Raw genomic sequence first — 22,785 nt, 5'->3', positions numbered from 1 at the left:
AACATGCGAGTGGATTGGGAAAATTAGGTTGGCACTGGATCTCAAGAGAGAGAATTTGTAGAATGTCTGTGAGATGGCTTTTTAGAACAGCTTGTTGTTGAGCCCACTAGGGGATCAGCTGTACTGGATTGTGTATTGTGTAATGAACCGGAGGTGATTAGAGAGATTGAGGTGAAGGATCCTTAGGAGGCAGTGATCATAACATGATTGAGTTCACTGTGAAATTTGAAAAAGAGAAGCCGAATTCTGATGTGTCGGTATTTCAGTGGAGTAACGGAAATTACAGTGGCATGAGCGAGGAACTGGCCAAAGTTGACTGGAAAGGGACACTGGCGGGAATGACGGCAGAGCAGCAGTGGCTGGAGTTTATGCGAGAAGTGAGGAAGGTGCAAGACAGGTATATTCCAAAAAAGAAGAAATTTTCGAATGGAAAACGGATGCAACCGTGGTTGACAAGAGAAGTCAAAGCTAAAGTTAAAGCAAAGGAGAGGGCATACAAGGAAGCAAAAATTAGTGGGAAGACAGAGGATTGGGAAGTTTTTAAAACCTTACAAAAGGAAACTAAGAAGGTCATTAAGAGAGAGAAGATTAACTATGAAAGGAAGCTAGCAAATAATATCAAAGAGGATACTAAAGGCTTTTTCAAGTATATAAAGAGTAAAAGACAGGTGAGAGTAGATATAGGACCAATAGAAAACGATGCTGGAGAAATTGTAATGGGAGATAAGGAGATGGCAGAGGAACTGAACGAGTATTTTGTATCAGTCTTCACTGAGGAAGACATCAGCAGTATACCGGACACTCAAGGGTGGCAGGGAAGAGAAGTGTTCCCAGTCACAATTACGACAGAGAAAGTACTCAGGAAGCTGAATAGTCTAAAGGTAGATAAATCTCCTGGATCAGATGGAATGCACCCATGTGTTCTGAAGGAAGTAGCTGTGGAGATTGCGGAGGCATTAGCGATGATCTTTCAAAAGTCGATAGATTCTGGCCTGGTTCCTCTGCTATATGTCACTCTGCTATTTAAGAAAGGGGCAAGGAAGCAAAAAGGAAATTATAGACCTGTTAGCTTGACATCGATGGTTGGGAAGTTGTTGGAGTCGATTGTCAAGGATGAGGTTACAGAGTACCTGGAGGCATATGACAAGATAGGCAGAACTCAGCATGGATTCCTTAAAGGAAAATCCTGCCTGACAAACCTATTACAATTTTTTGAGGAAATTACCAGTAGGCTAGACAAGGGAGATGCAGTGGATGTTGTATATTTGGATTTTCAGAAGGCCTTTGACAAGGTGCCACACATGAGGCTACTTAACAAGATAAGAGCCCATGGAATTACGGGAAAGTTACATACGTGGATAGAGCGTTGACTGATTGGCAGGAAATAGAGAATGGGAATAGGATCCTATTCTGTTTGGCTGCCGGTTACCAGTGGTGTTCCACAGGGGTCCGTGTTGGGGCCGCTTCTTTTTACATTGTGCATCAGCGATTTGGATTATGGAATAGGTGGCTTTGTGGCTAAGTTTACTGATGATACGAAGATAGGTGGAGGGGCCAGTAGTGCTGAGGAAACAGAGAGTCTACAGAGAGACTTGGATAGATTGGAAGAATGGGCAAAGAAGTGGCAAATGAAGTACAATGTTGGAAAGTGTATGGTTATGCACTTTGGCAGAAGAAATAAACGGGCAGACTATTATTTAAATGGGGAAAGAATTCAAAGTTCTGAGATGCAAAGGGACTTGGGAGTCCTCGTACAGGATACCCTTAAAGTTAACCTCCAGGTTGAGTCAGTAGTGAAGAAGGGGAATGCAATGTTGGCATTCATTTCTAGAGGAATAGAGTATAGGAGCAGGGATGTGATGTTGAGGCTCTATAAGGCGCTGGTGAGACCTCACTTGGAGTACTGTGGGCAGTTTTGGTCTCCTTATTTAAGAAAGGATGTGCTGATGTTGGAGAGGGTACGGAGAAGATTCACTAGAATGATTCCGGGAATGAGAGGGTTAACATATGAGGAACGTTTGTCCGCTCTTGGACTGTATTCCTTGGAGTTTAGAAGAATGAGGGGAGACCTTATAGAAACATTTCAAATGTTGAAAGGCATGGACAGAGTGAATGTGGCAAAATTGTTTCCCATGATGGGGGAGCCTAGTACGAGAGGGCATGACTTAAGGATCGAGGGGCATCCATTCAGAACAGAAATGCGAAGAAATTTTTTTAGTCAGAGGGTGGTGAATCTATGGAATTTGTTGCCACGGGCAGCAGCGGAGGCCAAGTCGTTGGGTGTATTTAAGGCAGAGATTGATAAGTATCTGAGTAGCCAGGGCATCAAAGGTTATGGTGAGAAGGCGGGGGGTTGGGACTAAATGGGAGAATGGATCAGCTCATGATGGAATGGCGGAGCAGACTCGATGGGCCGAATGGCTGCCTTCTGCTCCTTTGTCTTTGGTCTTATGGTCTTATTCTCCTTCTAGCATATTGGAATGTGTGGTATCCCTGGATGCTGAGAAACCTTTCGACAGAGTTGAATGGAATTATTTATTTAAAACTTTAGAAAAATTCAATTTTGGACCTGTTTTCATTCAATGGATTAAATTACTTTATTTAGCTCCTTGCGCTAAGGTTATCACTAATTCTCATAATTCCAAACCATTTAAGCTCCAACATGGCACTAGAGAAGGCTGTCCATTCAGCCCTTTGCTTTTTGATCTTGCCTTAGAACCTTTAGCCATTCCCTTTCAAGAATCTAGTGATATCACCGGTATTTTAAGGAGAGACACTATTCACTAAGTCTCGCTGTACGCTGATGATCTGCTGCTATTTATTTCTAATGTTGAGACTTCGTTACCCCATGTGCTTTCTTTACTCTCCTGTTTTAGCCAGTTCTCAGGTTATAAATTAAACCTACATAAAAGTGAACTTTTCCCTTTGAATAATTTGATACCAACAAATTCTAACCTTCCTTTTAAAATTGTAAGAAACCAATTTACTTAGGTGTAACAATTACTAAAAACTGTAAGCGTCTATTTAAAGAAAATTTTCTTATCATATTGAATCACGTAAAAAGGATACTATCAAATTGGTCGCCTCTTTCATTATCACTTACCTGGCCGAATTAACTCTATTAAAATGAATATATTACTTAAATTTATGTATCTTTTTCAGGCATTGCCTGTTTTTATTCCTAAATATTTCTTTGATTCACTTGACTCTATTACATCTTCCTATATATGGAAGAATAAGCATTCTAGATTAAATAAAATTCATCTCCAGAAAGATAAAAAGAATGGCGGATTAGCCTTACCAAACTTTAGATTTTATTATTGGGCAGTTAATATAAGAAATCTTACATTTTGGTTATATTATATTAATCGTGAGTATTGCCCGATGTGGGTTTTTTTTAGAAGCTAACTCTGTCAATAAATTCTCTATTATTTCTCTTCTTGGATCCTCACCTCCTTTGTCTCTGAGTAAGTTAACTGATAATCTAGTAGTTAAACACATTATGAGAATTTGGATACAATCCAAAAATACTTTGGCTTACTGAGTTTTTCTCTTTCGAGAACCATTTTTTCTAATTTTTTTTTAAACCCTCTATGACTGATGTGGCTTTTAAAGAATGGGATAGATTAAGTATTAAGTGCTTTCATGACTTGTTTGTAGAGGGAAGTCTCTTCGTTTGAACAACTGTCAACTAAATATAGTTTACCCAAAACTTTTTTTTTCGAAACCTACAAATAAGAGATCTCTTACGGTCTCAAATAAGTACATTTCCTAAAAGTCCTGATAAGAATCTATTAGATGTAATTTTTAATTTGAAACTTTTTTATAATGGATCTATATCTAATATTTATAATAAGCTGTTGGGAATGAGAAGCGTTCCTTTAGATAAAAATTAAAAATCTTTGGGAACAAGATTTACAGACTTCAATTTCTGAGGAAACTTGGAAGAAGCTGCAGAAGATCATGAACACGGCGCAGCACATCACACAAACCAATCTTCCATCTGTGGACTCACTTTACACCGCACGCTGCGGAGCACTGCTGCCAGGATAATCAAGGACACGATTCACCCAGCCAACACACTTTTCATCCCTCTTCCCTCCGGGAGAAGGTTCAGGAGCTTGAAGACTCGTACAGTCAAATTTGGGAACAGCTTCTTTCCAAATGTAATAAGACTGCTGAACGGATTCTGACCTGGATCTGGGCCATACCCTCCAAATATCCAGACCTGCCTCTTGGTTTTTTTGCACTACCTTACTTCAAATTTTCTATTTTCTATTTATGATTTATAATTTAAATTTTTAATGTTTACTAATTTTAACTATTTTTAATATTTTTAATATTTAATATTTGTAATCCAGGGGGTGTGAAGTGCAGAATCAAATATTGCTGTGATGATTGTACGTTCTAGTACCAATTGTTTGACAACAATAAAGTTTACAGTATAAGTATCAAATTTTTAAATTGGTTAACACTCATCGTTGTGTGCCCACCACTCTCTCTTACAATTTAAAGTGGTCCATATGACCAAGGATAAGTTGTCTCGTTTTTATTTAGATATATCCGTATTGTGATAAATGTAATAATGGAGAAGCTTCACTCATTCATATGTTTTGGACATGTCCGAGTCTTTGAAAATATTGGAAAGAAGTATTTCAAACTTTCTCGATACTTTTCAAAGTAAACTTTAAGCCTAATCCTTTGACCACTTTATTTGGTATTGTTGGAGGAAAGGATATTATTTTGGAGTCATCTGACTAGCAAATTTTGGCTTTTATTTCTCTTATGACCAGAAGGACGCTCTTGCTTAAATGGAAAAATACGACCCCTCCTATTCACGCCCAATGGTTACGTGATGTGATGTCATGTTTAATTTTAGAGAAGATTTGATGTTCAATCTCTGAATCTAACAAAGATCTTCAAACATTGTGGGGACCTTTTTTGAATTATTTTCAAAACCTTTGATTTGCTGTTAAAGCACAGATGATGACTAATAATTTTTTCCCCCTTTTTTTCTTTACTAATCAGCTTCGGTCTTGGTAGTGGGTTAGTTTTTTTTATATATAATAAAACAACTATATTTCAATGTTACAAATTAATTAATCTGTATTACTATAGGGTAAGGAGTCTTTATATGCAATTTAGTATAATGTATTGATATATTTTTTCTTGTACTCTGTATTCTTATATGTAAAATTAATAATAAAAAATATTGGAAGATATTCAGATGAGCCTTTGACAATGGTCCCACAGACCATGGACTGAGATATGAGAAGTGAATGTAGCCTTTTCTGACTAGTATACACGAACGTGGTAGACAGAATGTGCTGTTTCTTTCTGACTGCATGAAAATTACACGTCATACAAGCTCTTTGATTCCTTTAATCTTGTTTCAGATAGTGGATAAATACACGTTGATTGTTCAGGCAGCAAATATGGAAGGTGAAGGAATGACGACCACTGCCACAGCAATAATCACAGTCATCGACGCAAATGATAATGCCCCAACATTTGTGAATTCATTGGTAAAGATTTCACTAAACCTTTTTAAACATTTCCTTCTGAATATAATAAACTGATTCTTCAATTAAAAATGCAATTATTTCCTCTAATTGTTTTGAAAAAGAATTTGAAGCATTGTTTAATCAAAAGTATACCATGCTCACTTTCATCTTGTTTTCACCATGATGAAAGATTTATCTTTTCACTTTGTCGGGGAAAAAAGAGCCTACATCTTGCACACTTAAAGAAAATCAACAGTTCCAGGTCAGCATTGCTGAGCCGTGATTCAGGCAAAGGCTTCCTCTGCCCTTATCTGATGAAAGGTCATTGCAAACAAAGTTTCAGAGGACTTTGGGAACTATTCTGCAGTAATTTGTTAGTAGCTTCAGGAGAATAGATTTGTTGAGGATTGGGTAGCCGGAAGAAGGGAAAGAATTTACAGTCATAGAAGCGAACTGCACAGAAACAGGACTTCTGGACTGTATAAAGCACGCTGAAGCATTTAAACTGCCTAGTCCATCAAACAGCACCTGAACCATATCCAACAATATCCCTCCCATCCTATTTACCTATCAAGTCTTCTCTTATACTTTGAAATTAAGCTTTCATGCATCTGTTATACTGACAGCTCATTCCACACTCCCACCACCCTCTGAGTGAAGAGGTTTCCCCTCATGTCCCCCTTAAACATTTCACTTTTCACTCTTAACTCATGATTTCTAGTTGTAGTCCCACCCAGCCTCTGTGGGAAAAGCCTGCTTGCATTTACCACATCAATACCCCTCATTATTTTGTATACCCCTATCAAATCTCCCCTCAATCTTCTGTGTTCCAAGGAATAACATCCTAACCTATTCAATCTTTCCTTATAACCCAGGTCCTCCAGTCCTGGCAACATCGTTGTAAATCTTCTCTGCACTCTTTGCACTCTTTCAACCTTATTTATGTCTTTCCTGTAGGTAGGTGACCAAAACTGCACACAATACTCCAAATTATGTCTCACCATTGCCTTATACAACTTCAACATAACATCCCATTTCCTGTACTCAGTAAATTGATTTATGCAGGCCAATGTGCCAAAAGCATTTGTAATGACCCTATCTACCTGTGGCTCCACTTTCAATGAATTATGGACCTGTGTTCTTAGATACCTTTGCTCTACCACACTCCTTGGTGCCTGCCTGTTTCCTATGTTCGACCTTACGCTGGTTAGTCCTACCTCGCACTTGTCTGCATTAAATTCCATCGGCCGTTTTTTTTCCAGCTGCTCCAGACCCCAGTGAAAGCACCAATAGTCTTTCTCATTGTCTACTACACCACTAATCTTGGTGTCACCTGCAAATTTGCTGATCCAGATAACCACATTATTATCCAGATTGTTGAGAAAGATGACAAACAACAATAGACCCAGCCTGTAACTGATCCACTAGTTATAGGCCTCCAGTCAGAGGCAACCATCTACTTCCACTCTCTTGACTTCTCCCATAAAGCCAATGTCTAATCCAATTTACTACCTCATCTTGAAATCTATGTGACTGAACCTTCCTGACCAACCTCCCATGCAGGACCTTGTCAAGTACCTTGTTAAAGTCCACTGCCTTGGCTTCATCAACATTCCTGGTTAGTTCCTCCAAAATATCTATAAGATTTGTTAGACATGACCTACAATGCACGAAACCATGCTGAGAATCCCTAATCAGTTCCTGTCTGTACAAATACTCATATTGCATCAGTCCAAGTTGAATTTGAGCTTGGGTGTTGATTAGGGCAGTCTGCAACTCTGAAAAGGTAAAATTACTTTATTTTTCTAATTGCAGATTTCTGTCGAAGTCCCTGAAAATGAAGTGGATCATGATGATGTGTCAATACACCCTGTAACTGATGATGACCTGCCTGGTACACCTGCTTGGAAAGCAAATTTCACTATAACCTTTGGGAATGAAGAAAAACTGTTCACAGTGATTACTGACTCACAGAATAATGGAGTCCTTAAAACTGTGAAGGTACGGCAGTCTACTAGTAGCTGTTTGTAGTCATTTTAATATTTACCAGTAAATAATTTGGTTTTCTTCCACAACCTTGGCATCTACTTGATAACTGAACATTTTTTGGAGATGTCCTGACCACAAAAGGCTAAATGTATCTGTGCGACCAACTACTCAGTTGGTCTGCCCTCAATAATGAGCAAAGGATGAATATTATCCAATGTTGATAACTTGCCAATAAGCTGCTCACTGAAGATCAATCTACTTTTCTATAGATCACTTGACAGACTGATAAAGTGTGAATATTTGCTCATGGAATTTGATGGAGAATGGTATCTATCAAAGAGTTTTTAGGAATTGAGGGCAAGCCTCTTTATTGGCACAAGTTGTACTTTATTCACAATAAGGAAGACGGTTGCAGCTGATGGTTGAAATCTCACCTTCCATGCCCACTCACCAATCCTGGGCTGCCGCAGAAATTCCTTGGCATCCTGGGATCAGATATTATGAGCTGTTTCTACAATAAAAGCACACGTGGGAGGGTTCATTTATGATTTCCTATCAAACAATGTTCAGTTCCTTTTACAGCATCTCAAGATAAAATGGATCTGTTCGAGCTTGCAAGAACTGAATAACATTTGGACATGGATTGCAAAGTTAGAAAGACCAGTAATTTCATATATGTGCAAAGCTGCGGTGAAAAAGAAACTCTTACAGTAGCACTCTGAATCGGAGAAAGGCCAATTTTGATGGTATCAGAAATGATCTGGCAAGTGTGGATCAGGACAGGCTGTTTTCGGGCGCAGGTGTTCCTGGAAAGTGGGAGGCCTTTGAAAATGAAATTTTGAGAGTACAAAGCTTGTATGTACCTGTCAGAATAAATGGTAAAGATAACAAGTATAGGAAACCTTGGTTTTCAAGAGATATTGATGCCCTAGTTAAGAGAAAAAAGGAGGTGCAAAGGAACAAATGAGGTGCTTGTGGAATACAAGAAATAGAAGAGAACAGTTAGGAAAGAAACCAGGAAGGCTAAAAGAAAGCATGAATGTGCTCTATCAGAGAAGGTGAAGGTACATCCAAAGGGATCCTCCAGGTATGGTAACAGGAGGCTGGTGGGAGTGGTCACACGAGGCCGAGCTGGGCTAGGATCCTTTCCAACTCCCTAAATGGACACCAGAGGGAAGGAAAGGCGTTGTCTAGTTCAGGAGGAGGTGAGAGCAGTAGTGGAGGAGACGAGAGCCTACAAGGCAGTGGGAATGAAGCAACAGGGAGCTTGGACAAGATGGGAGAATGCGGTTGAGAGGAAAGTTACCTGGGCTAATCTTTGGAAAGCCGAACCACACCGCATCCAATTTCTCATCCAGGCAGTATACAATGTGCTTCCAAGCCCATCAAACCTGCACACATGGGGCAAGGCAGAGTCATCTGCGTGCCCGCTGTGCTCCAAGTGAGGAACCCTGGAGCACATCATCAGCGGCTGCGCAAGGGCACTTGGTGAGGGACGGTACAGGTGGAGGCATGACCAGGTCCTGAAGGCCATCGCTGAAGCCGTCAGTGCAGGAGTTGAGTGGGTGAAGCGGTCCCGACCCTCCAAGCAGACCATTGCCTTTGTCAGAGCTGGGGAGCAGCTGATACCTGCCAAAAGTACATCTGCGGGCATTCTGACCTCTGCAAGGGACTGGCAGCTGTTGGTGGACCTCGAAGGGCAGCTGAAGTTCCCCAACCATATCGCAGCCACCACCCTGCGACCAGACATTGTCCTAGTGTCTGAGTCTACTAAGCAAGTGGTGCTGCTGGAGCTGACAGTCCCATGGGAAGATAGCTTGGAAGAGGCCTTTGAAAGGAAACTCTCCAAGTACGCAGGACTGGTCAGCAACTGTCAGCAGGCTGGATGGAGAGCGAGGTGTCTCCCCGTGGAGGTTGGTTGTAGGGGATTCGTAGCCTGTTCTTCAGTTAGAGCCTTCAGCATTTTGGGTATCGAGAGAGAGAGGAAGAGGAGAGCCATCTGCAGTACCACCAATGCGGCAGAGAAGGCCTCAAGATGGCTGTGGCTCAAAAGAGGGGAGCCATGGAGTCATAAGTAGCCAGCCATCTGGACACAAGCTGGGATCTGATCAGCCCCGGCTGGGTCACCTGGAGGAGGGTGTATGATGTTGAAAGACCCGAAAAACCCGATGATTCCAGGAACATCACTGAAGATGTGTCCAGAAGCATCAATAGATGTATGTTCACAGCAAGAGCAAAAGGATTACAAGGGACAAAATTGGTCCTCCGTAAAACTAGAATGGTCATCCATGTGTGGAACCAAAACAGATGGGTTTGATGGGGAAACATAAATGAACCTTCCCTTCAAGTGCTTTTATTATGGAAACAGCTCATAATGTCTGATCCCAGGATACCAAAGAACTTGTGCATTTTTTGCATCTGTATTTACCCGGGAGATAGATAGAATGTATAAAAGTGAGGCAAAGTGGCATCAACTTCATGAACCCTGTACAAATTACAGAGGAGGATGTGTTTGCTACCCTGAGGCAATAAACCCCCAGGTTTTGACAAGCTGTTCCCTTGGACCCTATGGGAGGCACTACAGAAATTGCCAGGGCCCTAGTAGAGATAATTAAAATATCCTTAGCAACACAGGAGGTGTTGGATGATAGCGAATGTTGTTGCACTGTTTAAAAAGGCTTTTAACAGAAACCAGGCCGGTGTGTCTGACATCAGTTATGGGAAAGTTATTGGAAGGTATTTTAATGGACCAGATATATAAGTATATGGATAGACATGGACTGATTAAGTATACATAGTCAGCATGGCTTCATGCATGGTAGGTCATGTCTCACCAATCTTAGAGTTTTCTGAGGGTGTTACCAGGAAAGTGGCTGAAGGCAAGGCTGTGCAAGTTATCCACACGGCATTGGACAAGGTCCCACATGGAAGGTTGGTCAAGAAGGTTCATTCGCTTGGCATTCAGTATGAGGTAGTAAATGGATTAGACATTGGCTTTGTGGGAGACGCCAGAGTGGTAGTAGAGGTTGCCTCTCTGGCTGGTGGCCTGTGACTAGTGGTGTGCTGGAGGGACCAGTGCTGGGTCTGTCATTGTTTGTCATCTATATCAATGATCTGGGTGATAACGTGGTTAACTGGATTAGCAAATTTGCAGATGGCACCAAGTTTGGGGGTATAGTGCACAGTGAGGAAGGCTATCATGGCTTGCAGAGGGATCCGTATCAGCTGGGAAAATGTGCTGAAAAATGGCAGATCGAACTTGATGCTGAGAAGTGTGAGGTTTTGCATTTTGGTAGGACCAACCAGGGTAGGTCTTACACAGTGAACAGTAGGGCATTGAGGAGTGTGGTAGAACAAATGAATCTGGGAGTACAGGTACGTAATTCATTGAGCACGGTGCCACAGGTAGACAGGTTCATAAAGTTTCTAGCACATTGCTCTTCATAAATCAATGTATTGAGTACAGAAAATGGGATTTTACGTTTAAGTTGTTCAGACATTGGTGAGGCCTAATTTAGAATATTGTGTGCACCTTTGGTCACCTATGTGCAGGAAAGCTATAAACAAGGTTGAAGGTGTACAGAGAAAATTTACAAGGATGTTGCTGGGTCTGGAGGACCAGAGTTATAAGGAAAGATTGAAAAGGTTAAGACTGTTCTTTAGAATGTAGAAGATTAAGAGGAGATTTGATAGAGGTATACAAAATTATGAGGGGTATAGATAGGGTAAATGCAACCAGGCTTTTTGCACTGAGTTTGGGTGGGACTATAATCAGAGGTCATGAGCTAAGGGTGAAAGGCCAGAAGTTTAAGGGGAACATGACGGGAAGCTTCTTCACTCAGTGTTGTGAGAGTGTGGAATGAGCTGCCAGCACACGTGGTCCATGCGAGTTCGATTTCAATGTTTAAGAGAAGTGTGGTTGGGTACATGGATAGTAGGGATATGGAGGGCTGTGGCCCGGTGCAAGACGATGGGAGTAGGCAGTTTAAAATGTTTCAGCATGGACTAGATGGGCCAAATGGCCTGCTTCTGTACTTGCTTTTCTATGACTGTGAACTCATGACATTACTACAGATTTGACAGCCAAGTTCCTGGGGCTGCTATTATCAGAAACTTAAATGGACCAATCATGATTCGATCACAAACAAGAGAAAGTCTACAGATGCTGGAAGTGCAAACAACACATACAAAATGCTGGAGGTACTCAGCAGGCCAGGCAGCATCAATAGAAATGGGTACAGTCGACGTTTCAGGCTGAGACCCTTCACCATGACTGGAAAAACAGTGGCATCAACTTCATGGACTCTGTAGAGATTACCAGGGAAGACGAAGACAATAGACACTTGGGAACTCCTTCCATCTGCAGGCTCCCCTCCAAGTTACATGGATCCTGATTAGAAAAAGTGTATTACTACATTCCCACTGGATCTAAGAATCCTGAAACTATTAGCCTAACAACACTGAGAATATCTTCACTAGAAAGGCTGCAGGAACTCACCAATGTTTTCCTCGGGCAGTCAAGGATGGCAATGAAAATTGACTTTGTCAATGATACCCATATCCTGCAATAAAGTAAAATCTGGAGAAATGTGTGAGTGTGGTTCTCATTTCTCTGTTGGTCATGCAAATATAGAGCAGTATAGAACAAGAACAGGGTCTTTGATCCACAATAATTGTTGTAATGACCAGATATTTTGTCTGAGAATGTGATTATTCTCATGACATCAGGTATCTATTAATGGGAATGTACCTAGCTATGTAGTGCACATGGATCAATATTGTGTATCATTATGATGTGAAAAAAGTTAGTTTGTAATTCCATGCATTCAAATTTAATATAAAATGAAAACTCTCAAATTTCAAATTTTAAACAGATGTTTAGCTTGCTTTTAGATATGCATAATGATAGGAAAAGTCAAAAGTATGGAAGGCAAACTGAATGTTTTCAGAGTTGAAGAAAAATCGAGCCATCGCTCAACAGATGGAAAAGTGGGTATTTCTTTGCAATTTCCGGTGGAGACAATGGAACACTGCTATGATTGAGGCAATGTATATCATTGTGAATCTACCAGGATGCATTTGGTTTTGTGGTGAAATGGTTCACTTAGGGAAATAAAAACCATCTTGCTGTTTTCCCTTAAAAACAGGGATCCTTATCTTACTTTTTATTCGAAAGACCTACCTCTCAATGTGATGTTACATGTCATGCACATTTTGGCTACCATTTTGTGTTTTCATGAAGAAAATACTTCATAGATGTTATGTTGAACTTTTTAATATAGCCTTTGGACTTTGAGAAGAGCAAACAACATGTGGTGATAATTGAAGTAAAGAATGAGATACCATTCACCGTTAGCATGCCACTGTCTTCAGCTACAGTAACCATCAACGTGCTTGATGTCAACGAAGCTCCAATATTTAATCCAGAAACCAAGACCGAAAAGCAGTCCGAGAATCTACCAGTTGGGAGTACAGTAACTACATGTAAGGCAAAGGACCCTGACACAGCTCAGGAGGAAACTATCAGGTATGAGATGGATTTGTGGGAACACTTTTAAGTTAGCAGTATGTTCCTCTCCTCAAGTGTACAGAGAAGATATTTGTGCCTGCAGAGAAGAACTATTAATTGAGAACCGCAAGGGGCACACTTGGGTATAGTTAACGTGATTCGGAATGCTGGGACCTTGAGTTAGATCTTATAAAGCACAGTGGAGCGAGAGGAGTACATGCATCTTTTAAGCCTGCTCCATTACTCAATAAGATAGTGACTGATGTGATCTCTGGCCTTGGTTCCAAATTCCTGCCTGATTCCAATAACCTATGACCCTACTACAGACCAAAACCTCTTTATGGTCTTGAATGTCCTCAATGATTTGGTCTACATAGCTCTTTGTGATGGGGAATTCCAAAGGTTTCTGACATCCTGCAATTAAGTTTGTTCTCCCTTTTAAATTCTGTTTTTGAAATACTACCCTCACTCTCAGTTGCCCTCTGCATCAAACTTCCTGAATCGTCTTGAACATCATCCCAGAATCTTCATGTTTCTGCAAGGTAATTTCTCAATAGATGCTCAACATTCCAACTTTGGGATTCGGCATGAAGCTATAAAACTGGTGTATATTATCAGCCTGCAGACATGCAGCCAATAGTTAAGATTTCTCTATCCACCTTAAAATAGAATGGCACCACAGTACTTGGAATTGGAATGTTGTGTATACAGTTTGTTACAGCAGGATTAACAATTACCATCATAACTTATACAGTTAAATAAGGAAATCCAGAAATTTCTCAGCCTCCTCCCCCTCCCTCCTTCACCCCATCTTCCCCCTCGCTTCCTCCCCCTCCCCCTCTCTCCCCTCTCTCCCCTCTCCCCCCCTCCCTCCCTCTCCCCCCCTTTCTCTGCCCCCCTTCTCTTCCCCTCTCTCTTCCCCCCATTACCACTACTTATGGGTGTGACAGTGTTTCTTAAAGTTCATAACTCGGTGATGGAACATCTGATAATCCATTTGGCAGCACTTAGAGTTACATTATATTTTAAGTGGAAATTAAGTAGTTCTGTTCATTTTTTTTAATTTTGGAATTTGTGGCTAATAATTTATTTGTGTTGCTGCATGTATTCCAGATACCGGATGGGAAGTGACCCAGCAAACTGGTTTGACATTGAGGAGGAGACTGGCATCGTTAAACTCATCAGCTCTATGGATCGAGAGTCAGAATTTGTTAAAGATAGTAATTATACCGCAACAGTCCTTGCTTCTGATAATGGTGAGACTCTGTGGATCTGCAAAGCACATGCTGTAATATTTTAGCCACCTTCATCAGTGAATTTTTTTTATCCAGTGGTTCAGGAGAAGGTACGGTAGTGTAGTGGTTAGCAGAAAGCTTTTCAGTACCGGCAAGCTGGGTTCAATTCCCGCCTCCGTCTGTAGGTTTATACGTTCTCCTCGTGACTGTGATTCCTCCAGATGCTCCAGTTTCCTCCCACAGTCCAAAGGTGTACAGTTGGCCCTCCGTATCCGCGGGTTCCGCATCCCTGGATTCAACCAGCCACGGATCGGGATTGAAAAAGAAAAACCTGGAAGTTCTCTCTCCAGCACTAGTTGTTTGAGCATTGTTCGCCTTGTGTCTCGTTTGTTCGCTACTTGTGTTGTGCGCAAGAGGAAGGAGTTTAAGGCTAGTAAGGAATGGCTGGCTGGCTATGTAAAGCGCTACAGCCTCAAGAACTTAAAGATCACGGGAGAATCGGCATTGGCTGACGCCGAGGCAGCATCAACGTTCCCAGAGGAGCTACGATGGTTGTGTCTGTACTGAACATGTACAGACTTTTTTTTCTTGTCATTATTCCCTAAACAATACAGTATAACAACTATTTACATAACATTTACATTGTATTAGGAATTATAAGTAATCTAGAGATGAGTTAAAGTATACGGGAGGATGTGCGTAGGTTATATGCAAATACTACGCCATTTTATATAAGGGACTTGAGCATCCGCGGATTTTGGTATCTGCGGGGGATCCCGAAACCAACGCCCCATGAATATGGAGGGCTGACTGTACTGGTTGGTACGTTAATTGGTCGTTGTAACTTGTCTCATGATTTGACTAGGGTTAAATCGGGAGATTGCTGGACAACACAGCTTAAAGGTCCAGGAGGGCCTCGTCTTCGCTGCATCTCAATAGATAGATAAGTAAATGTGATTAATTTTGGTGAATTTAACTCATAATTTGAAAGTAAGGATACATTTTGAAAGAATTTATCTGACCCCTCATGTAGTTTGCCCTTGAAGCATTATTTTCAAATCCCCTTTGCTATCTCAAATGCTTCTTCAGGGCCAATACACATCAGTGACGGGGGGGGGGGGGGAAATCTGAAAAAACGCCTTCAGATTAGAGACTTTATTTGAAATCTCCATGTGTTAAAAGTGTCTTCTGGTGGGGAAGGCGATGTAAATTTGGACCAGTATCTCCCATTTCCTTGCTTAAAGCACTGACAGAGGCCCTTCAGCCCCTTGGTCCATGCCAGCTCACAGAGGGGCAATCTTAACAGTTCCATTCCCTTTTCCAATATCCCTATAACCCTACCAATGATTGTCTCTCAGAAGCCCATCAACTTCCCTCTGGTATGACTTCAGCCATCTACATTAAGGGGTAATTCACAGTGCTGACTTAATATATCTGGAGTAGCAAACAGCAGCTCACATGGTCAAAGAGAGGACAAATACACTTCACACTGACAGCACCTGAGGGCAGAATTGAACACAGTTTTTCAACTAAATTGTCATGGAACCTATTATAAATTGGTGCAACATGGGTGAGACTTGGGCATCAGATCCACATTCTAATGGGCAGGGATATAGTGAGCCTCCTTTGAGTGCTACTCTTATCCACCCCAAGTCCATTTGCGAAGATAGATGTTCAAGAAAACCTGGTGCATGTAGTTTCAAAATGTATTAGTGAATTGAGTTGTAAATGATAAGAAGTAACTAAAACCAATTTCAAAATGAATTGCAATGGGATTGGTTCTACAATGTTTTAAATAGTTTGTGTGTCCTTTAATCCATGATGTGGTTCATCCATATCATTTAAATTAGTCAGCTGAACCAATCAGAAAAGCACCTTTGGTGCTTCAGAAAAATTATGCAATCCACTGTTTATCTCTGACAGTTGTATATTTGTACCCAACCCAATACAGGTACACTGATTTAGTTGGTAATGTGCAGTAATCTGTTATTACCATAATATCATCAGTACTAAAATAGAGAGGACCTTACCAGTCCATATCAGAGTGTTCCTTGCCTGTATTAGGCACCATGGAGCATGTGGTAAATGGTACATTGGACAAGTTAAAGTTGATTGAATACATGGTGATAATTGTATTTTTCAATGGAAAGTCATTGTTGAGAGAAATCCTTGACATTCTTAAATCCAGCACATTTTTATAGGAAAGGTTTTCAACTTTGAATGGAGCAATCTTATAAATGTGGAAATACACTCAATGGCTATCTGAGTGTACCTCCTGTACCTAATAAAGTGGCCACTGTGTGCACATTCGTGGTCTTCTGCTGCTGTAGCCCATCCACTTCAATGTTCAATGTGTTGTGCATTCAGAGATACTCCACTGCACACCACTGTTGTAATGCTTGGTTATTTGAATTACTGCCACCTTCTTGTTAGCTGGAACCAATCTGGCCATTCTCCTCCGACCTCTCTCATTAAGAAGGCACTTTCGACCACAAAAGTACCGCTCAAGTTTTTTGTTTATCACACCATTCTAGAGAGTGTTGCGCATGAAAATGCCAAGAAATCAGTTGGTTCTGAGATACCCAAAATCATTACACAGCAAAGTCATTTAGATCACATTTCTTCCTCATTTTGAAATTTTGTCTGAACGATAACTGAACCCCCTGACCATGTCTGCATGCTTTTATGCATTGACTTGCTGCCACATGATTGGCTGGTTAGATATTTGCATTAATGAGAAGGTGTACAGGTGTACCTAATAAAGTGGCCACTGAGTATACATCAAATTTAATAGATAAAACTGGAATGTTTTCATTATGAGACAGTGTCAAAGGAATAGAGGTTTAAAATTAATAAAAGTTTAAGATCAAAGAAAACATGCTTCATAATTGGAATGAGTATGCCTTGAAAGAAATGTTAAGATGATGAGACTCTAATGTAACTCTGGATGAATGAATTAAAATGGTCATTGTCAACCCTTTTCCAAGTGTTCATATATAAAAAGGCCATTAATTTATGAACTTTTCTTTGCTACTGGAGTTTTGCTATTGGGTTCAGAGTTTCATTTTTGTGTTTGCAGGGAGTCCACCTGCCACTGGTACTGGGACCATTCTTCTGCAGCTTGAAGATATCAATGATAATCCACCCATTGCTACTTCTCTTATTAACCATGTGTGCAATGAAGATCCTGTCCCTGTGAATGTGACCATTATAGACAAAGACATCCCACCCAATACTTCTCCTTTTGTGGTTATGCTGGTTCATGGAGCTGAGAGAATCTGGACAATTGAATCAACAGAGAATCGTAAGCTTATTACATTGAAAACAGATTTATAAACCATAACTATATATGTTTTTTTAACCTTTTTTCTTCTACCTTCATTCTTCCCTAGTGGATATTTATCTCTCCTTAAAATTTGATGCTTTCTTCACACTGGAAGTAATCAGCTGTGAGAATCGTAAATGAATATTCCTTTACTCTCACTACCCTGGGCCAATGGGCTGGTCCTGGACATATTTCCGTCTGGCATGGTTTACATATTATTATTTGATTGTTTGTGGTTTTGTATTGTTATGTTTGTACTCTGTTCTTGGTTGGTGCAACTGTAATGAAACCTAATTTCCCTCGGGATCAATAAAGTATGTCTATCTATCTATCTATTTGTCCTCACACCACCTTCCCTTAATGCACTTACATTGTGCCCTTGCTTGTCATCTCAACATGCCTCCAATGGTATGAAGTATTGCAAGGTGCTAGACGAAGGGTTTAAGGAAACCAACATCAAGGCAAGAATTTGGGAGAAATGTCAGTGCCAATGGGACTAAGATCAGTATGCGCAGCGTATACTGGGTGCAGAGTAACAAATGCCATTGGACTAAGGAAATGAAGATGTGGGCCAGATCAAAGTGCAGATTGCAGTGAGGATAATAATCTCGGGTGATGAGAATTAACACAAGGGACATTTGTCCTGCTGTCTGCAAACTGACACCCAAACATGTTCCAAGTTAAGCAATACTTTCTTGTGTGGAACTTACAAAACAACATGTTTTCTTTTATTTAGCTCACATGAAGCTGTTAAAGCTGAGGAATAAAATTGAACCTAATACGTATGAAGTCCTTCTAAAAGTGACAGACGGTGGGACACCACAACTCTCTCAGGTTACAGGATTGCAAGTGGAGGTGTGTGACTGTGAAAATGGTGCTTGTAGCCAGAAGATTGCTGCTGGCAGCTGTAGCCTTCCTGGCATTTTGGCTATTCTGGGTGTTATCTTGGCTTTGTTGAGTGAGTATCATTTGCATACAATTTAAAACAATCAATCTTAATCCCCTTTAGTTTTATTGAAAATTAGGATGTAGATTAAGTTTAAAGCATATTCCTTCTGTTCAATTCTCACACAATATAACAATTTCTCCCTCAAGAACATTGGAGACTGAACATAGAGGAAATGCAAGTACATTGCTATATGGAACTGGCACTTGATTTGGAAATGAGAATGAATGGAAAGTTATGTGCCCAGTGTTTGCTATGGCTTTTACTAAGAATTATACAATTAGTCTCTCTTTTGTGTGTTTCTTTGATTTTCCCCTGTGTGTTTTTGTATACTATATAGTCAAGGCCATTTTCAAAAGATATTATCGATTGCACTTCAATCACTTATTTAAAATGACTTGCTGTGTTTTTGTAGAAGGAAATCTAATTTTCTCTGGTTCTTTTGTCAATTACATAAATTTGTCCAGTTGCCCCTTATTTATTTAATTAACACTTTCATGATTTTGAATTCTAAAGAACAATCTCCTTTGAAGGAAAGCAATCCCTGATTGCAGAGATGAGTTTTATTCTATTCATACCTCTGTCCTATTTCTCTTGTGATCAACATGAGTTGTTTAAAATTTCCATGACATTTATCTGGTGACAAATGCGCTCTCTACCATAGTAAGCTACTTGGCTCATTTGTGGATATCATTTTTAAGAACTCCATTCCTTCCTGGCCATTTTGCTATTAAACGCATATCTATAAAAGTACAAATCTGTAAAAGTAGTTGTATTTCCAGTTATAAATTTTGAACAAGGAGTTTAATTTCATAACATCTAGTATCTTTTTTTAAAAAATAATCTGTATCAGGTTTAATAGCACCAGCATATTTTGTGAAATTTGTTAACTTAGTGGCATCAGTGGAATGCAATACATGATAAATTTAGGAAAGTATGAATTACAGTAAATATCTGTGTATTAAATAGTTAAATTACAAACACAGATACAAATAATAAAAGTAGTGAGGTGGTGTTCATGGGTTCAATATCCATTCAGAAATCAGATGGCAGAGGGGAAGAAGCTGTTCCTAAGTCACTCAGTGTGTGCCTTCAGGCTTCTGTGCCTTATTTTTGATGGTAAAAATGAGAAGAGGGTATGTCCTGGGTGATGAGGGTCCTTAATGATGGACACTGCCTTTCTGAGGCACTGCTCCTCGAAGATGTCTTGGATACTACAGAGGCTAGTACCCAAGATAGAGCTGACTAATTTTACACCTTTGTGTAGCTTCCTTTGATCCTCTGCAGTAGCCCACCCCCCATACTAGACAGTGATGCAGCCTTTCAGAATGCTTTTCACGGTACATCTGTAGAAATTTTGAAGATCTCTGTCTCTGTGTCTCTGCACCGCCCCCCCCCCCCTGCAATCTGCAGTCCACAATCAGCAAATTTATAGATGAGCTATACCAGGCTACACATAATTGTATTTTCTTCCACTTTTAGTGCTCCTGTTTTTCATAAGGAAGAGGCGAAATGTCAAAAAACAAGCTAATAATGCCCAGAGAGGACATTCGGGGTAATGTTTACTAGAATGATGAAGAGGCTGGTGGTGAAGAAGACCAGGTCAGTGCTGGTAGCACAGCTTAACTCTTTGATTTTTTTTTGTGTGGATCAGTTAACTAGGATTCACAAGAAGTTTCTTGATGGGATCTGTATTTTGTGGAATCTGTAATTTACACAGGGAAGTGTGCTGAGCATGAATTCTGAAGTGGTGTTTAAGCCTACGGCCATTATGCCTGTTAGAGCCAGACCTCTGTCTACCATCACCAGCTTGACCAGTCCTCCTCCAAGTAGAAGCGTTCAGCATGAGCTCTGCTATGGGAGATGGTAATATGGGCATTTACTAAATGCCTTATTATGACGTGGCTCCTGCACTCTTAGCACTACAATATCTGGCATGCTCTGCAAACCCAGATGAGATTGGCAACTTTATTGAGGAGGCACGATATTTACCATTACCAACATAGCCACAGTCTTGGGAAATATTTGGCACAAAAGTCTGGAATTAGCAAAATTCGTAGTTTGGTTTGTACTATGGATATATCCCAATATATATTCAGGAAAATGAAAAATTATTGAAATTGTTATAGGATCATAGAACACTACTCCACAGAAACATGCCCTTTGGCCCATCTAGTAGGTGCTAAACTATTATTCTGCCAATTATTCTTCTGACCTGCACCCAGACCATAGCCCTCCATACCCGTCTCATCAATATACCTGTCTTAATTTTTCTTAAATGTTGAAATCGAGCCTACATCCACCACTTCCACTACCATCTCATTCCACACTCACTCTGAGTGAAGAAGCTTCCCCCTTAAATATTTCACCTTTCACCCTGTACCCATGACCTCTAGCTGTTGTTCACCCTACCTCATAGCCTAGTTGCATTTACCGTGTCTATACTCCTCACAATTTTGTGTACCTCTATCAAATCTCCCCTCATTCTCCTTTGCTCTAGGGAATAAAGCCCAGACTTACCCAACTTTTCCCTACAAATCAGGTCCTCAAATCCGGGTAACATCTTTGTAAGTTTGCTCTGAACTCTTTCAATGTTATTGATATCTTTCCCCTAGGTAGTTGACCAGAACTACAGGAAAGATATCAATAAGTTTGAGAGCATTCAGATTCCATAGTACTCAAATTAGGCTAACCAACGATTTATACAACTTCAATATAACATCCCAACTACTTCACTGAATACTTTGATTTATGGAGGACAATGTGCAAAAAGCTATTTATGACCCTATACATATGACACCACTTTCAAGGAATTACAGATCCGTACTCTTCTATCCTGCACTCCGCAGATCCGTAGCGTTCACTGTATTTGTCCTACCCTGGTTTGTCCTCCCAAAATGCAACATCTCATATGTTTGCATTAAATTCCATCTACCATTTTTCCAGTTGGTCCAGATCCCACTTCAAACTTTAATGGACTTCTTCACTGTCCACTATGCCCCCAATCATTGTGTCACTGGAAAATTCGCTGATCCAGTTTACCACATTATTATTCAGATCATTGATATAGATGACAAACAATGATGTCCCAGCACTGACCCCTGTGGCACGACACTAGTGCAGAGTGGCACACCACAGAGCGGAACCATCTACTGCCATTCTCTGATTCTCCCACGTAGCCAGTGTCTAATTGAATGGAACTTTCTTGACAAACCCCCCATGGAGGCCTTATCAGAAGCCTTGCTAAAGTCCATGTAGTCAACATCACTGTCTTTCCTTCATCAACTTTCCTGGTAACTTCCTCAAAATTATTTAAGATTGGTCAGACAACACCTGCTATGACTATCTCTAATCTGTCTGTCTAAATCCGATCCCCTACAATACCTTCCAATAACTTGCCCACTCACTAGGTGGATAGATTATTTGAAGATATTTTCAGAGGCCAGATTTATAAGTCTGTAATTTTCCAGCTTATTTGTACAGCCTTGCTTAAACAATGGAACACCATTAGCTGAGAAAATCTGCAGATGCTGAAATGCAAGTAACACACACAAAATGAGAGGCATTGATTGTGTGGATAGTTGGAGTCTCATGGTCTGGTCCGTGAAATCCGCATTCCGGTTCACGGTCCGGTCCATTGATCCGTATTCCAGGTTTTCCCTGTTTTCCCCGGTTCCGTTGGGCTCCTTAATGGAGGCACCTGATTCTAGTTTTGTGGTGGCTACATAAATAGCTTCGGGATTCAGCTTCGTTTGCTGGACTGTTCCCTTCCCCTCCCCATCCAAATCCCTGACAGTTACCTCAGCTGTTTACCTTGGCAAGTATCCTCGGCAGTCATCTCGGCCCTGCGTCCAAGAAAGGGTCCCGGCCCTGCGCTCCAAGGAGGAGTCCCGGCCCTGTACCCTAGGGCCTAACCGAGCTGAGTCCTGTGCAGGAGTTCCATGTCCCAGAACCTCGCCTCGTCCCGTGCAGGAGTTCCACATCCAAGAACCTCGCCTCGTCCTGTGCAGGAGTTCCACTTCCAGTCCTGTAGCCACGTCTTGTCTTTGCCTAGATCTGGGGTCCAAGCCCAAGTCAAGACTCAGATTCCGGGTCCCTGACCAGTCTCTGGCTCGGAGTCCTAGCCCAGGCTCCTAGTTCCAAGTTTTTTGTCCTGGTCCCACTTTCCTAGTCTTAGTCCTAGCCCAGGCCCAGTGTCCTTGTCTCGTCCAGGGCCTGTGTCCATGTCCAGCATCATTTCTTCCTTACTCCCCTTGCTTTCTTGATAAACCTTGTCC

The 22,785-nt window shown here is 40.9% G+C and overlaps 1 protein-coding gene across 1 annotated transcript in view; it reads left to right on the top strand.

The window, feature by feature from the left end:
• Positions 1 to 22,785, top strand: part of LOC134356255 (cadherin-1-like) — a 59,591-nt gene that overhangs the window by 34,912 nt on the left and 1,894 nt on the right. The window contains exons 8-14 of the mRNA XM_063067059.1: positions 5,397 to 5,525; positions 7,320 to 7,505; positions 12,776 to 13,020; positions 14,116 to 14,258; positions 17,317 to 17,541; positions 18,299 to 18,520; positions 19,991 to 20,110. Coding sequence (XP_062923129.1) covers positions 5,397 to 5,525; positions 7,320 to 7,505; positions 12,776 to 13,020; positions 14,116 to 14,258; positions 17,317 to 17,541; positions 18,299 to 18,520; positions 19,991 to 20,067 — 1,227 coding nt within the window. The 3' untranslated portion in view covers positions 20,068 to 20,110. The remainder of the gene's footprint in view (positions 1 to 5,396; positions 5,526 to 7,319; positions 7,506 to 12,775; positions 13,021 to 14,115; positions 14,259 to 17,316; positions 17,542 to 18,298; positions 18,521 to 19,990; positions 20,111 to 22,785) is intronic.

The sequence above is a fragment of the Mobula hypostoma genome, chromosome 14, assembly GCF_963921235.1.
Source record: "Mobula hypostoma chromosome 14, sMobHyp1.1, whole genome shotgun sequence".
Lineage (NCBI taxonomy): Eukaryota > Metazoa > Chordata > Chondrichthyes > Myliobatiformes > Myliobatidae > Mobula > Mobula hypostoma.
This window is presented reverse-complemented; position numbering and strand designations above follow the sequence as displayed.